The sequence below is a fragment of the Chiloscyllium plagiosum genome, chromosome 9 (genome assembly GCF_004010195.1).
Source record: "Chiloscyllium plagiosum isolate BGI_BamShark_2017 chromosome 9, ASM401019v2, whole genome shotgun sequence".
Lineage (NCBI taxonomy): Eukaryota > Metazoa > Chordata > Chondrichthyes > Orectolobiformes > Hemiscylliidae > Chiloscyllium > Chiloscyllium plagiosum.
The window spans coordinates 91,369,888-91,386,850 of NC_057718.1; the positions used below are offsets into that span (position 1 = coordinate 91,369,888).

Sequence of the window (16,963 nt, forward strand, 5' to 3'; positions counted from 1 at the left end):
TGGTCTTCCTATCAGAAAGATGTTGTGAAACTTGAAAGGGTTCAGAAAAGATTTACAAGGATGTTGCCAGGGTTTGGGATTTGAGCTATAGGGAGAGGTTGAACAGGCTGGGGCTGTTTTCCCTGGAGTGTCGGAGGCTGAGGGGTGACCTAATAAAGGTTTACAAAATTATGATGGGCATGGATAGGGTAAATAGGCAAAGTCTTTTCCCTGGGGTCAGGGAGTCCAGAACTAGAGGGCATATAGGTTTAGGATGAGGGGAAAGATATAAAAGAGACCTACGGGGCAACTTTTTCACACAGAGGGTGGTACGTGTATGGAATGAGCTGCCAGAGGAAGTGGTGGAGGCTGGTAAAATTGCAACATTTAAGAGGCATTTGGATGGGTATACGAATAGGTAGGGTTTGGAGGGATATGGGCTGGGTGCTGGCAGGTGGGACTAAATTGGGTTGGGATATCTGATCGGCATGGACGGGTTGGACCGAAGGGTCTGTTTCCGTGCTGTACATCTCTATGACTCTAATAACTCAAATATACAGGTTTTTAAAAATTATGTATGTTAAAATAAATCTACTTGATTTTTCAAGTATTCAAACTCCAAACTACATTTTCAATTTTAGCAGTTGTTATCTATACATTTCATTTTGAAAACTTAAGAAGCTTGCATTAAATATCCAATATGGTATAAAGTGATAAGTATCTTGCTAACTCAAACTACTATCATTGCATAAGAAAATTGGAACGTTGTGTTGCTAGATGTCATGAAGTTTTATGACCAATATTTAAAATTATTGTAAAACAATAATTGTTTATTCCTATGAGCATCTTTCTGAAGTTTCAGATAAGTAATGTATGAACTACTGAAAGCTTAACTTTTAGCCCTTTTGGCTTTTCACTTACTCCTTCACATTTTGTATTCTGCAGATAAAATTCATTTTTCCAAAAGAAACTGCTCTCAAAATACATTATCTCCACTTATGTGTTTATTAACATACATCAAAATATGCATCTATTGCTTTGAATGGAGCACTTGATGTTGTAGTTTTTTTACATTGTAATTCAGTAAAATATTCCAACTATTTCTTCAACACAAATTAAATAAAAGTACATTTTTTCAAGCCCTGTGCCTACCTCCAGTTCCAGTATGGAGCATATTCACAGAAGCACCATGACAGCTGTGATCCTGCTGGTAGCACTCAGCAGGGAAGAAGCCACGGAATTGTAAAACCAAATCCCTCTATTAAACAAATCCCTGTTTTCAGTTGCAAAAACCAGATTTCTTTTTAAAATTGCCTTTTCTGTAACATTTGTTCTTTGACTATTTTATTTTTCAAAGGTGAGTTTCTCCTTTTAATTTGTAATTTCTGTGGGTCACATGGCAACTGCAGCCAAGAGGACAGGTGGATAACTTGCTCCAGGCCTCTGCAGTTTTGGGCTGAGACAGCAGCTGGGAAGTGCTTGAATGTTATCTTGGGACAGCTTTCTCTCCAATTTCTCCTCATTCTTTGGGGAGTTGCCTGGATCTGTTCAGCTAATATATGCCCCCTACCAAGCATCATGCCTGGCTGTCACATTAATGTTACTTAGAACAGGAACTTATAACCACATCCAACCATGACCATTGCACATTTGTTTGAATTACTAATGATACTTATGACAAATTTATTAGTTGTAATTATATTTATTATTGCATTAAATTGTTTTTTTTACCTAAAATGTGAAAATGTGTGTCTTTTTCTTTTCCTTATTTCAACACAGGAGGCATTATACCTGGAAGATACCATTACCTACATGTTTCTAAGCCAGGGATCATATCCTGTGTGGATTCACAGAAGTCACGGCCTGAATATGTAAGCATTAAGTATCACAATGGAAAACCAATTTGTATTAATTCATTGACGGGTGATCTTGAATTTAAAATGATTAATTAAACTGGCATGTGCTTCTCTTTGTGAAAAAGAATTCCAGACTTCTACTATCCTTTCATGAAGGAGTATTTCCTAACTTAACCCCTGAATGAGCTAGCTCTGATTTTAAGGTTATGTACCCTTGTCCTAGAGCTCCCTTCCAGTAAAAATATCTTGCTATCTCACCTATTAATTTCTTTCAAATTTCTATAATCCTCAGTTAAAATATCCTTTAGCCTTTGTTATTCCAGCAAAGATAAAACCAGTTTATGTAACCTGGATTAATGACAATTATGTAATCCTCATAGTCTAACCACTGGAATCATGATATCATTCTGGTACATCTATGATGCATTTCTTTCATATATTCCAAGGTCATATATCCTCTTAAGGGCTCTGCACAGCTGTAGTAAAACATTCCTACCTTTACGCTCTAGCTTCCTAGTTCTAATGGCCAACATTCTACTATCCTTTTTTTGTGCTTAACCTCTACCTGGTGACTATACATCTCTTTTGAATCACCACTTTCATATAATTGTTCACTATTTAAGTAAAACTGGTACATAGATCTGTCTGTTTTTGGTCCAAAATGGATAGATTTGCATCTTTCTTTTGCTCTTTTAATGTGGCATCCTCATTGTCCAGATTAATCATTGTCTTCCACACATCTTTGTGATTGGACCACAAAGGAGCAAAGAAAACATGCAAGATCTAAGAAATCTCAACAAATATGAAGTCTCAATCTGCACTATTGACATTGTTAAGTACCACATCTCTAACCAAATGAGCTAATTAACCATCAATCTCATATATACCTACATTTAAATCCATCTACCGCAGTTTTGATTACTCTCCCTACATAATTTTCTTTTACGATCTCTTAGACAATATTATGCTGTAAAACAATAAACATATTTTCTGACTCATTCTGAACAATGCCACAGAAAATCCATTAAAATATGATTGATAGATTAAGAAGCATGTTTGAAATTTTGACATTTTAATTTTACGTATTTTTAATAGTCAGAGAAGTTACATTTATTTGTTTCCGAAATAATTTAAAAATACTGACATGAAACTATCGCTGTGGTGGAATATAGGCAGTTATAATCAACATTGGATAACTGTAATATTTATTTTTGTGTGTTTGTGAAGGCCTTGAACATTAGGCAGGGCTATGGGAAATCTGCAATAATGTATAATTTACTAAAGGTTCAAAAAGTAAAACTGACATTTGTTTCACATTCCTGGAATCAAAGCAAAGGCTTTTGTTTTACATAGTCATAATATTCCGTAGGTTAGAGAACTCCTACTAAGGTCACATCTTCTGTTTTTGGCACTAACTAGCCAACATATTTTATGGCACATTTGTGGTTAAAATTATCCAGTAAGGAAGTCGGCTTAGCCAAAAACAGCATGAAATGTCATCCAGAAATTCTAATCACATTTTGTTGAATCTAATGGGTGGATTGCCATTATATTGGGAGGTTTATTAAGAGGACACCTTTGATGCAGAATCAAATAATTTCTAACACCGTTCTAACACTATTGTAAGCATTGTTTGCTATCGTATCAATATCTAACATTTTTAATGATGCTAATTGACTTCATCTTGGGAAACTGATCTCTAGCAGACATGGGCTTTATCACCTTTAGCACTCTCAAATACTGTTCACATTGTATTTCCATTCCCATAAAGATGACCATCTGCCATTTTGTAATAGCCTGTTTCACTTTGTAAATGTTTGATAAATGAATAAATACATAACAATAGATTGTAAATGCATTTCATTTTGTATGTAGAAGTGATCATTGCATTGAATCCTATGGCCCAGTGATCTTTATCTATACTTTTCCTCAAAGATTTTTTTTCTGTGACATATATTTAATGCAGTTATTGTCATAAAAAATCTGTGCAAGATTATAAGGTCTAACACACAGCAAATATAATGCAAGGCACAATTAATTTATTTTTCTATTATAACTTAAATGTTTTAATAAAATGCAGTATTCTGGTTCACTTCCACAAATACTCTTCTTTGCTGTCGAAGAGCTGATTAAAAACATATATATTTTAACAAAACATAATAAGTATACATGTTAAAACACACAATTCAACAAAACTAAGGCACTATTAACATATAATTCATCAAAATAAGTTATTAGTTGCTTATTATTTTTACGGTTACGAGGCTTTACAAATACAAACACTATGCTAATCAAAAACATCAGATTTAGTATTAATGTTGGTTTGCCCACTATTAATCCTAAATTACATTTTCTAACAAAACAATCACTCTGTATTAAATAAGAAGAGTAGCCAGTAATGAGACACTACTAATGAATAAACATTTCAGTGCAAAACTGAAAGCAAATTAAAAGGCACAGACCATGTAGGTAGACATGGAAAGGATGACCAAAGGAAATGTGAAGACATTAGGAAATAAGTCGATGAAACAATTAGGGTGGCAAAGAGGAACTGCCAAACTTAATTATGAAGCAATACAAAACAGCCAAGTGTTCTACAGATATAAAAATAATAAAAGAAAGTCCTGAATAGTGATTGGCTAATTGTAGACACAAAAATAGGTAGGTGGCAGAAATATTAAATAATGATGTTGCCTAAAAATTTACGAGGGAGTCTATGAAGATGACCATGCTATTGGATTGATTTAAAAAAAGGAGTTCAAATTAGAAAGGTAGGAGATAAGGTAAGCAAGCTTAGGGATTGTAAAACACAAGGGTCTGTGTAAGTTGCATCTGTGTAAGTTTAAAGGAACCAGAGAGGACATAGTAGAGGTATTATTGTGTTTATAAAAAAGTCACTATAAATAGGAATAATAGCAGAGGATTGGCAGACTGTTGATACTATATGTATTTTTAAAAATTAAGAAAGCACAAGTCTGGGCAAGTATTGGCATTGCCGGTAGGAACAATAATACAAGCATTTCATAGCAGTTAAATTGCAGCAATCACCACTGATGTCAAAGATAGCTGCTCAAAAGGTTTAGCAAATTCTGTGTCATGGATTTTCTGATATCAGTTTGAAACTTGCATCTAGTCAAAGGCATCCTCAAAAAGTAGTAATGTTACTGACCAGAGTAAGCAGCCAGTCACATTGAAATATTTTTACAGATAGAAACACAGGAAGAATGTGCACTGAAATGTTAATTTTCAATTTAAATTCTAAAGAGAACTCAAAAATTAATCAGGAAATGTACATGGCATTAAAAATGTAATATTTAAAAGAGGTTTTTGTAAAAGTTTATTGCTCAAGATAATACAAAAACAAGGATACTATTCTCAAGGGAATGCAAGAACTTGGAATCTTATGTGCACAAATTGTTGAAAGTGGCAAGGCTAGTTGAGAAAGGCAATAAAAAAACTTTATAGGATTATGGGCTTTTGAAGTAAAAACCTTGGACTGAATTACTTAAAATGTCAGGTTACCTGCCTCTCCGGCTGAACAGTCAAGGGGATCCCACTAATGAGGGCATAAGCCATCCTGCAAATACTTAATAGCCAATTGCCCCTTAATGTGCTATTGACCATCAGAGTGACCACCACACAGTTCTTGTGGAGTAAAGTCCCACCTTCACATTGGGAATACCTGATGAAGGGTTTATGCCTGAAACATTGACTTTCATATACCTCGGATGCTGCCTGACCTGCTGTGTTTTTCCAGTGCCACACCTTTTGACTCTGATCTGCAGTCCTCACTTTCTCCCAGACTTTGAACAGATCTAGCAACCGAAGACTGGGCATCCATTAGGTGCTGTGGGCCATCAATAGCAGTGGAATTGTATTCCATGTGCAACTTCATGGCCCAGCATATCCTGCACTCAATCATTATCAAGCCAGGAGATCAACCCTGGTTCAATGGAGAGAGCAGGAGGACATGCAAGGAGCAGCATTAGGCATACCTGAAAATGAAGTGTCAACCTGGTGAAGCTATCAGACAGGAGTACTTACTTGCTAGGCAACATATACAGCAATTGATAGACAAAGTTGAGCGATCCTACAACCAATAGATCAGATCTAAGCTCTGCAGTCCTGCCACATCCAGTCCTGAATGGTGGTGGAAAATTAAACAACTCATGAAGGAGGAGGCTTTACAAGTACCCTCACCATCAATGATGGAAGAGCCCAGCACATCAGTGTAAAAGATAAGGCTGAAGCATTCGCAGAAATCTTCAGCCAGAAATATCAAGTGGATGATGCATCTCAGCCTCTTCCGGTGGTCCCCAGCTTGACAGATACCAGTCTTCAGCCAATTTAGAATCATAGAGTCATAGAGATGTACAGCACAGAAACAGACCCTTCACGTGATATCAAGAAACAATTGGAGACACTGGATACTGCAAAGGCTATGGCCCTGACAACATTCCGGCAATAGTACAAAAGACTTGTGCTCCAGAACCTGCTGCTCCCTTAGCCAAGCTCTTCCAGTACAGTTACAACGCTGGCATCTACCAGACAATAGACAATAGACAGTAGACAATAGGTGCAGGAGTAGGCCATTCAGCCCTTCGAGCCTTCACCGCCATTCAATATGATCATGGCTGATCATTCCTAATCAGTATCCTCTTCCTGCCTTATCTGCGTAAACCTTGATTCCACTATCTTTGAGAGGTCTATCCAACTCTTTCTTAAATGAATCCAGAGACTGGGCCTCCACTGCCCTCTGGGGCAGAGCATTCCACACAGCCACCACTCTCTGGGTGAAGAAGTTTCTCCTCATCTCTGTCCTAAATGGTCTACCCCGTACAATGTTAACATTTGCCCATGAATATCCTGTACATAAAAAGCAGGACAAATCCAACCCAGCTAATTGACGCCCCATCAGTCTACTCTCGAACATCAGTAAAGTGATGGAAAATATTGTCAACAGTGCCATCAAACAGCTCCTGACATCATTACAGCCTTGTTTCAAACATGGACCAAAGGTATCAATTCCAGAGTGAGAGTGAGGTGAGAGTGACAGCCCTTGATATCAAGGCTGCAAGTGAGATATCAAGGAGCCCTGGCAAAACTGGAATCAATTGGTATCTGGGGGCAAACTCTCCCTGTTTGGACTCATATCTGGCACATAGAAAGATAGTTGTGGTTGTTGGAGGCCAGTCATCTCAGGTCCAGGTTTTCTCTGCAGGATTTCCTCATTGTATTGTTCTCGGCCCAACCAACCTTTGCTGCATCATCAATGACTTTTCCTTCACCATAATGTCAGAAGTCGGAATGTTTATCAATGATTGCATAATGGTCAGCACAATTCGTGACTCTTCAGATACTGAAGCAGTCCATGGTTAAAAGCAACAAGATCTGGACAATATCCAGGCTTGGGCTGTTAAGTGTCAAGTAACCTTTGCTGCCATACAAGTGCCAGGCTATGACCATCACTAATACGAGACAATCTAACCACCATCCCTCGATGTTCAATGGCGTTACCATCACTGCCTCCCCCACTGTTAACATCCTAGAGGTTGCCATTGACCAGTAACGCAACTGGACTCACCACATAAACACAGTGGCTACAAGAGCAGGCTACCAATACTGTGGCGAATAACTCACCTCCTGACTCCCCAAAGTCTGTCCATCTGTCCATCAACTATAAGGTACATGTAGGAAGTGTGATGGAATACTCCCACTTGCCTGGATGGGTGCAGCTCCTACAGCACTCAAGAAGCTTGACACCATCCAGGACAAAGCAGCCCATTTGATTGGCACGTTATCCACAAACATACACTCTCTCACCACTGATGGTCAGTTGTAGCAGTGTGTACTATCAACAAGATACACTACAGAAATTCACCAAATATCCTCAGACAGCACCTTCCAAACCCATTTAGAAGGACAAGAGCAGCAGATACATGAGATTACCACCACCTTCAAAGTTTCCTCCAAGCCACTCACCATCCTGACTTGGAAATGTATTGCTATTTCTTCACTGTTGCTGGGTCAACATCCAGGAATTCCCTCCCAATGCTGGTGGACTGCAGCAGTTCAAGAAGGCAGCTCACCATCACCTTCTCAAATGCAACAAGGACAGGCAATGAATGCTGACCAGCTAGCGCCACCCATGTCCCACAAATGAAAAGAATGGATGTGGAATTTCCACCCCTTAGAGACAGTTAGTACTACCTTAGAGAGCTACTGGCCATTCAGAGGCCTGTCTCACCTGCCATTCAGAGGCCACTCTCACTACTAATTAATACTGACAGCAGGGGTTAAGACCTTTTAACAGATTACTCTCATGACTGTCATTGCTGTAAAATTGTGTGGACAGGGTAAAGCAGTGACAGGGCAAACACTGGATTGAATATGCCTCCCACACCTTCAAACCCATTGACATTGAGCATTAAGTCCAGTCCATGACGTTCAAAGGCAAGGAAGTTATGGCAAGTCATTATAATACACTTGTTCAGCCTCAGCTAGAGTAACACTCCATTCTGGGCAAAACAGCTTAGGAAGGATGTGAATGCATTAGAAAGAGTTGAGAAAACATTCTGAGAATGGTTCTAGGCTTACAGAACTTTAGAGAGTCAAGGAAGGCAAAGAACTGGCAAACGCAACTAAGTTGTTGATCTTAATCTTAGTGACATTGATGTCTATGAATACCTCATACTTATTGTTGCCAGAAATGTAAACTGCATTTACAATGAGTGTCAGTAACTTGCTTTTAGTAAGTGTAGCAATCTCTTCCACAATCAAAGTGCGGGATGATGCACTTTGGTACACAGAACGTGAAGAGACAGTGTAAAATACAGGGTACTAATTTAGTCATGAAAGGTGATAGGACAGGTGAAGAGCTGTTTAAAAATAAAGCATGCAGTAGGTTAGGCTTCATAAATAGTTCGGATTGTTTTCCTTGGAGAGAAGACTAAAATGAAATCTGATGGAAGGTTTCAAAATCATGAGGGTTCTGGATAGTGTGGATGGAGAAAACCTATTACTAAACTGATCGGGAACCAGAGGCACTGTTTTAAAGCATTTTGCAAAAGAAGCAAATGTGAGATGAGAAAGAAGCTTTTTTCACATATTTAGGGTCTGGACTGCACTGCCTGAAAATGTGGTGGTGGCAGATTCAATTGAGAGATGTCTCTTTGTCGGTTACATTGAACAGTAACTCTTCAATACATACACCAGTACTGTTCCCCAATTCTTCCGCCATTACATTCATTACTGCATCAGTGCTACATCCTGCACCCAGGCTGAACTGGAGCAGTTCATCGACTTTACTAACAACTTGCACCCTGCCCCCAAATTCACTTGGTCTATTTCAGACAACACCCTCGCCTTTCTTGACCTCTCTATTTCCATCTCCGACAACAATTTATGGACCAACATTTACTATAAACTCACAAACTCCCATAGCAACCTGGACCACATTTCCTCCCACCCGATATCCTGCAAAAACTTAATTCTATTTTCCCAATGTTTCTGTCACATCTGCTTACAAGGAGACATTCCACTCCCTAGCATCGTAGCTGTTCTCCTATTTCGAACAACATTTTTTACCCGCTCTGTCCTCAGACAGCCCTCCACTGCACCTCCTCCATTCCTCACTCCACTGCTCTAAAACCCCCATTTCGAAACATAAGTATAGGGTTCCCTTTGTCCTCACTTTCCACATCACCAACCTTCGCATCCAACGTATCATCTGCCAATTCCAATTAGACCCTACCACCCAGAACATCTTCCCCTCCCCACCCCCCTCTATCTTCCGCAAGGACCATTCCCTTCGCCACTCCTTGGTTCAAGCCACACTTCCCACCAATCCCTCCAACCTCTCCCTGTACCTTTCCCTGCAACCGAAAAAGATGCAACACCTGCCAGTATGCCACCTCTCTTAGCTCCATCCAGAGCTCCAAACAGTCCATCCAGGTTCACCGCCATCTCCTCCAATCTAGTCTACTGCATCTGGTGCTCCCAATGTAGTCTTCTGTACACCGGTGAGACCAAACGTAGACTAGGTGACCATTTCACTGAGCATCTTTGCCAGGTCTGAAAGGGCCAGCCCGACCTCCTGGTCACTGTCCATTTCAATTCCTCCGAAATGTCCACCCTCGGCCTCCTCCATTGCTTCAGTGAATCAGACCACAAATTGGAGGAACAACACCTCATCTTCAGCATGGGTATTCTACAGCCTGGAGGACTCGACATCAAGTTTCCAATTTCAAATAACCTTTCCACTCATGCCCTGATTCTCTTTCCAGCCCCACCTTCTCCCTTCCATTGCATCTACCAATCTTTCCTTCCAGCTACCAACCAGATTCCTCCCTCTCATCGACCAACCAAGTCATATCTACCACCTGTGTCCACTTATCATTACCTCACCATTCTGCTGTTCTCCCCACCCCATCACCACTACCCATCCCCCCCCATCTTTAGCTCCCCCTACCCTCACCTCCAGTCCTGAAGAAGAGTTATACCTGAAAAGTTGATTTCTCCACCTCCTGATGCTGCCTGGCTTGCTGTGTTCTTCCAGACTCCCATTTGTCCACTGCAGATTCAATTGAGGTTTTCAAAAGGGCTTTGGATGTTGTTTGTATACACATATAATGTACAGGGTTATAGGAAAAAGGCAGGAAATTCCCATTAAGTTAAAATGCTTTGAGAGCCAATACAGACACGTTGGACCAAATTGCCTCTTTGTTCGCCTAACTCCTGTGATGCTGTGATATTGGCAAAGCATTATTTATCTGTGAGAAGCATCCTGATACCAGCAGATTTTAGGCATGCTTCAACTGTTATAAGACTTTAATGAGGAGACTTTAGTCACAGAGGCCCAAAGGGATGTGTGTGTGTGTGTGTGTCAGCTTTACCAACAGAACACATTAATTGAAATTAACCCAACTACCATCCACCCACTGTAAACGTGTTGCTATCCATTTTTCTTCCTTGTTGTGGAATTGTGATTTAGTCAAAACAAATCTTGTTCTCGCTCGTATGGGAGTTCCAGGCTTTGCCTCATGGTCAAAATTTGCCCAAACTCCCCCCACAATCCTTCATGTATCCTTTTGTCTAACTGTCCCTGTGAACCACATCAGATTTGTCCAACCACCTGTTTTGCTTGACTTGAGTATTATTAATAAAAACACGTTCTGTCAAAACTTTTCATCTTGCTCTCATCAGGACAGTTCATATGAATACCAACTAAAGGGGAAAATTAACATTTGTACTGCATGAGAGGAGAGTTCTGATTAGTAGGGAATGCATAATTTAATGACGAGTGCTAAATTAGGGGAAAGCTAATTAAAATAGTATTAGGCAAGAACTGGAGAAGTTAGATTGGGAGTAGCTATTTGAGGGTAAATGCATATCTGACATTTGGGAATCTTTTAAAATCCAGTTAATCAAAGTTCATAATCAGCATGCTCCTGTGAAGTTGACAGTTAAGGATGGCAATATTTGGGAACTCTGGAAGACAGAGATATTGAAAGTTATTCAAAAGGAAAAAGGAAACATATGTAAGGTTAGGAAACTGAAATCAGAAAAGGTCTTGAGGAATATGAAGGAAGCAGGAAAGAATTTAAACAAAGATTTAGGAGGGCTAAAAGATGTGATGAAATGTCCTTGGCAAGTAGGATTAAGGAGAATCCCAAGGCATTTTATACAAATTCAAAGTTTGTGTAAAGATTTGTAGCTCGGGTGCCAGTTGTTGTGGTTATGGTTATGTTCACCGAGCTGGGAAGTTGATTTGCAGACGTTTCATCCCATGTCTAGGTGACATCTTCAGTGCTTTGGAGACTCTGTAGAGGTGTTGTTCTTCTTCCCTTTGTAGGTCGGGAGTACTGCAATGTGTTGTAGTCCTTTTGAACAGGGTGCTAATGCAGCTTCTCTTGTGTTTATGTTTGGATGGTTGCTGTTGTAATTCGGTGTGTGTGGCTTTCCTGTACACTCGCGGGGATATCCTGCAACTTCATCCACAGATGCCTAACAGACAAACAATGCCACAACCTAACTCATTAGCCACGCTGCCTTATATAAAAAATGTCTCAGAACTGACAGTCAGATTTCTCTGACCACTGGGATTCATGACAGCCCATAAACCGACACCCACACTCAGACAACACCTCACCAGGGCAAAAGACCTGATACCCATCATGTGCAAGACTAATGTAATTTACAAGATTCTTTGTAAAGACTGCATGGAACACCATATAGGGCAAACAAGTAGACAACTAACAATCCACATCCATGAACACAAACTAGCCACTAAATGCCACGACCAGCTCTCCCTAATAGCCATGCACACAGATGACAGGGACTGCAAATTCGACTAGGACATCTCAACAATCATAGGACAAGCTAAACAGAGGACAGCCAGAGAATTCCTAGATGCATGGCACTCATCCACAGACCCTGTCAATATGCACATTGACCTGGATCCAATATACGGCCACTACAACAAACAACTGGAACCAGTATCCGGAAGCAGCAGAAACGGAACCAAATAAACGGAACCTAAATAAGTGTGAGGTGATGCATTTTGGAGGTCAAATGCAAGAGGAAAGTGTAATGGCAGGGCTCTTAGGAGCATTGATATACTGAGGGATCTTGGAGTGCAAATCCATAGCTCCCAGAAAGTGACAACATAAGTGGATAAGGTGGTAAAGAAGGCATACCACCTGCTTGCCTTCATCAGTCAGGGTATAGAGTATAAAAGTTGGCAAGTCATTTTGGAGCTGTATAAGACTGTGGTTAGGTCACATTTGGAGTAATGTGTGCATTTATGGTCACCACACTATAGGGAGAATGTGAAAGCTTTGTAGAGGGTACATCAGAGGTTTAACAGGATGTTGCCTATATTGGAATCTATTAGCTGTAAAGGTAGGTGAGAAAGGATTGTTTTCACTAGAACATCAGACATTGAGGGGCAGCATGATAGTGTGTATTTAGTCAGGGGTAAATATAAGATAGGGGAATGAGTCTGGGTGGGTTACTCTTCAGAGGGTCAGTGTGACTTGTTGAGCCGAGAAGCCTATTTCCATACTGTAGGGAATCTAATCTAATCTAAAATTATGAGATGCATGCTTAGTTTGAGTCGTTGGAGTCTTTTTCCTCGGATGGACATGTCAAAACCTAGGCAGCATAAGTTTAAGGTGTGAGAGGGAGAGTCTAAAGTAGATGTACAAGGCAAATCTTTTACAGAGAGGCCAGTAAGTGACTGAATCATGATGCCTGGGAAAGTTGTAGAAGCAGATACAATAGAACTGGTTAAGAGACACTTAGACACACAAACAGATAGGGAATACAGAGGTATGGACCATGTGCAGGCAGATAGGAGTAGTTTAGGATTATTCACCAAAAACATGGTGGGCCAGTGGGCCTGTTCCTGTGCCATACTGTTCCATGTTCTGTCACAGTTAAAGTTTTAAAGCAGGCATATTGACTCCGACTGGTCAGGGATAGCATTGACAAATGCAAAGTTGGATGTGGTTGGCGCCTTTGGTGTTGCAAAAAATAGTGAAGGAATAAGTTATTTGAAATGATCCACCAATCTTTGGGACATATGGCCTACATACCTGACATCACTCTGACACTGAAATTCAAATATCACAATACTCATTTGTGTGATAGGCAAACACCTTTTGGCTTGACAACAGCACTTGTTAAGGATGAATGCCACTCATGTTCCTCCTACATAGGAGCACCGAGTGACAGCTAACTTCAGCTGTTGCTTATACCTTTGATATACTTCACCCTTCCAGGGTAACAGAAATACTCTTGATACTTTTCAGGACAAAGAATGACCCCTTAGGGTCTTTCATGTGTTTTTGTAATATGCAATATGAAATGATATGGTCAGGGTAGCTATTATCTTGGATAATGGCCTTGATGCACCCTGTTTCAGTATCAAGTTTGCATACTGAACAAATGGTACAGGCTACAGGATTGGAAAAATCATAAGAACGTAAGAACTAAGAGCAGGAGTAGGCCATCTGGCCCTTCGAGCCTGCTCCACTATTCAATAAGATCCTGGCTGCTCTTTTCGCAGACTCAGCTCCACTTACCCGCCCTCTCACTGTATCCCTTAATTCCTTTATTGTTCAAAAAAATCTATCTTAGCTTTAAAACTGTTTACTGAAGTAATGTCAACTACTTCACTGGACAAGGAATTCCATAGATTAACAACTCTCTGGGTGAAGAAGTTCCTTCTTAATTAAGTCCTAAAACTACTCCATCTAATCTTGAGGCTATGCCTTCTTGTCTTAGTTTCACCTGCCAGTGGAAACTGTCCACTTCTACCTTATCTATCCCCTTAATAATTTTATATGTTTCTATAAGATCCCCCCTCATTCTTCTGAATTCCAATGAATATAATCCCAGTCTACTCAGTCTCGCTTCAATAGCCAACCCCCTCAATTCCAAAATCAACCCAGTGAACCTCCTCTGCATCCCCTTTAGCGTCTGTACATCCTTTCTCGAGTCAGGAGACCAAACCTGCATGCAGTACTCCAGGTTTGGCTTCACCATCACCTTGTACAGCTGCAACATAACCTCCCTGTTTTCAAAGTCAATCCCTTTAGCAATGAAAGACTGTTTAATGCTGACCAATTTGAGGTGAAATGGAGACAATTGCCCTATTTATACAGGGGAAAAGGGAAGAGGAGTTCTGAAACACTAATTTGTATTGAAATAGGTGCCTAATACATCAATATCTGCACTAAGGAATCGAGCATTGCTTGCAGTCCTGACATTCACGCAAATCTGAAAATTTACAAATTTTGTTCCCAAAGCAAATATTCAGGATTATTATTAAGAATGATAAAAAGTATTGGATTTAACATCAATCCCTGCAGGATGCTACTTGTAATTGGACTCCAAACAGATCAAAATCAAGATTCTTAGGGGGCTTGAGAGGGTGGATGTGGAGAGGTTGTTTCCCTATTGTGGGAAAATACAGGAGCAGATAGCATCATGTCAGATTAAGGAGTCACCCATTTAAGACAGAGATGAGGAAGAATTTTTTTTCTCACAGACAATAGTAAGTCAGTGGAATTCTTTACCCCAGAGGGCTGGTGGCATTGAGTGTTTAACTGTATTCATAGCTGAGACGGAGATTTTTAATCAGTAAGGAGATCAAGGATTATGGGGTGAAGGCAGAAAAGTGAAGTTGAGGATTACTAGATCAGACATGATCTCATTGAATAGCAGAACAGACTTGTTCCTGTGTCTTATAGTCTTATAGTCTAATCCTCAGAGCTAAGTTTTAAACTTAACTACTGTCTAATATAGCTGCAATTACAACAAAATAAATGTCAGCTTCTTGCTGCTGTAGCCACACATTAATAAGTATTCTAGCAAATATCCTCAAGTTTTGCAGAGCCAATTTCAGTGCAGTTATCCTATTTCTTAGCATAACATTTACAGTAGCTATTACAGTGTTCAGTCTGAAACTACATACATTGTGAGACAGCACCTTGTAGTGTTTATATCTTGCTGCTCCGGCAACATGTTTTTAAAACTTTCAACTAATTGCTCATCCACATATAGTTGAGATCTAAATATCTGCAGCCTACATTCAGTGTCCAATCACAGACTGTGTGATATCCTTAGTCAGTTAATTACTCTTGGTAGTGATATAACCACACGGTGAAGCCACAGGTGACTGAATCTCTCTTGTTGTTTGCAGAAGTGATCCTCAGGCTTTGAATATTGTTGTTGCAGATAGTCCAACATAATTTGTGAACAGAGGGTGTCATTTATTATCCCTGTTGAAAAGTGTGGTGCTGGAAAAGCACAGCAGGTCAGAAAGCATCCGAGGAGAGTCAGTGTTTCGGGCATAAGCCCTTCATCAAGGATTTGGAGGGGGAAGGAGACAGAGATAAATAGGGCAGTAGGGGTAGGGTAATGGGCAAGGTAGCTGGGAAGGTGATAGGTGGAAGGGGGTGAGGGGTAATAATGATGGTCGGTGGGGAGGGTGGAGCAGTTAGGTGTGAAGGAAGATAGACAGGTAGGACAGGTCAAGAGGCAGTGCCTTGGAGAGTTGGATCTGGAATGAGTAGGAGAGATTTGGAAACTAGTGAAGTCGATGTTGATGTCATGTGGTTGAAAGGCCCCAAGGCAGAGATGAGGCATTTTTCATTCACTTGTCGGGTGGCTTTGATTTGGCGGTGGAGGAGGCCCAGGACTTGCATGTACTCCAGGACTGGGAGGTGGAGTTGAAGCAGTGAAGTTGTTTAGTGCATGTGTCCTCGAGATGTTCCCTGTTTATGCTGGTAATTTAGCATAATCCAGGTGGAATTGGCTAAGCCAGTGCAAAAGATCAGGATTTATAAATCTGTGTAATCTCCAACAAATATCCCCTGGGTCGGTATCTGACATGATCAGTCATGCTACTTGTAGATTCAGGAGCAAATTACTGCAGATGCTGGAATCTGTACTGAAAACAACAAATGCTGGAGATCACAGCAGATCTGTTCAGAGTCATCTAGACTTGAAACGTTAGCTTGCTCTCTCTCCATGGATGCTGTCAGACCCGCTGTGATCTCCAGCATTTGTTGCTTTCAGTATTGTAGATACAGTTTGGTGAATCACGTTCCACCCATACTAGTAGCCACACTCTCAGGTTAAAATTGCAAATGTACGAATTAAGGAAGGTTCTTCAAATTGCACTTCATTCCTCAGATGCCGTGACACTAACAAGCATATTTTAAAAGCATTTTGTATCAAATGATATTTGAATTACTAAAAGATTGATTTATACTCACCAATTAAATAAGTTGATTGCTAAATAAAAGTTGTCTTTATTAATATATTTACACATTATCTGCATGTGAACATTTATGCATTTATTAAACACTTTTAAAAACCAACACAATTTTGAGCACATTTTGACTACAATTTCTTAAATCTGTTCTAAACATAAACTCTTCTTTCTGATATCCACTAGAACTACGTAGCAAGACACTCTGTATCATATGGACAGAGAATCAAAGCAACACAAATGCTAGTTTATGAGCATCTGCAATGAAATGATTTATTTTTCATAGTGATCTTATTTTCCATCTCATTTTTAATATATGAGGAGTTAGCATACTTTGGATTGGAAC

At 40.0% G+C, this 16,963-nt stretch overlaps 1 protein-coding gene across 1 annotated transcript in view; it reads left to right on the forward strand.

Annotated features, from left to right (window-relative positions):
* cfap61 (cilia and flagella associated protein 61) overlaps positions 1-16,963 on the forward strand; it is a 236,943-nt gene that overhangs the window by 169,682 nt on the left and 50,298 nt on the right. Inside the window, exon 23 of the mRNA XM_043696862.1 lies at positions 1,759-1,850. Within this exon, the coding sequence (XP_043552797.1) occupies positions 1,759-1,850 (92 nt within the window). The remainder of the gene's footprint in view (positions 1-1,758; positions 1,851-16,963) is intronic.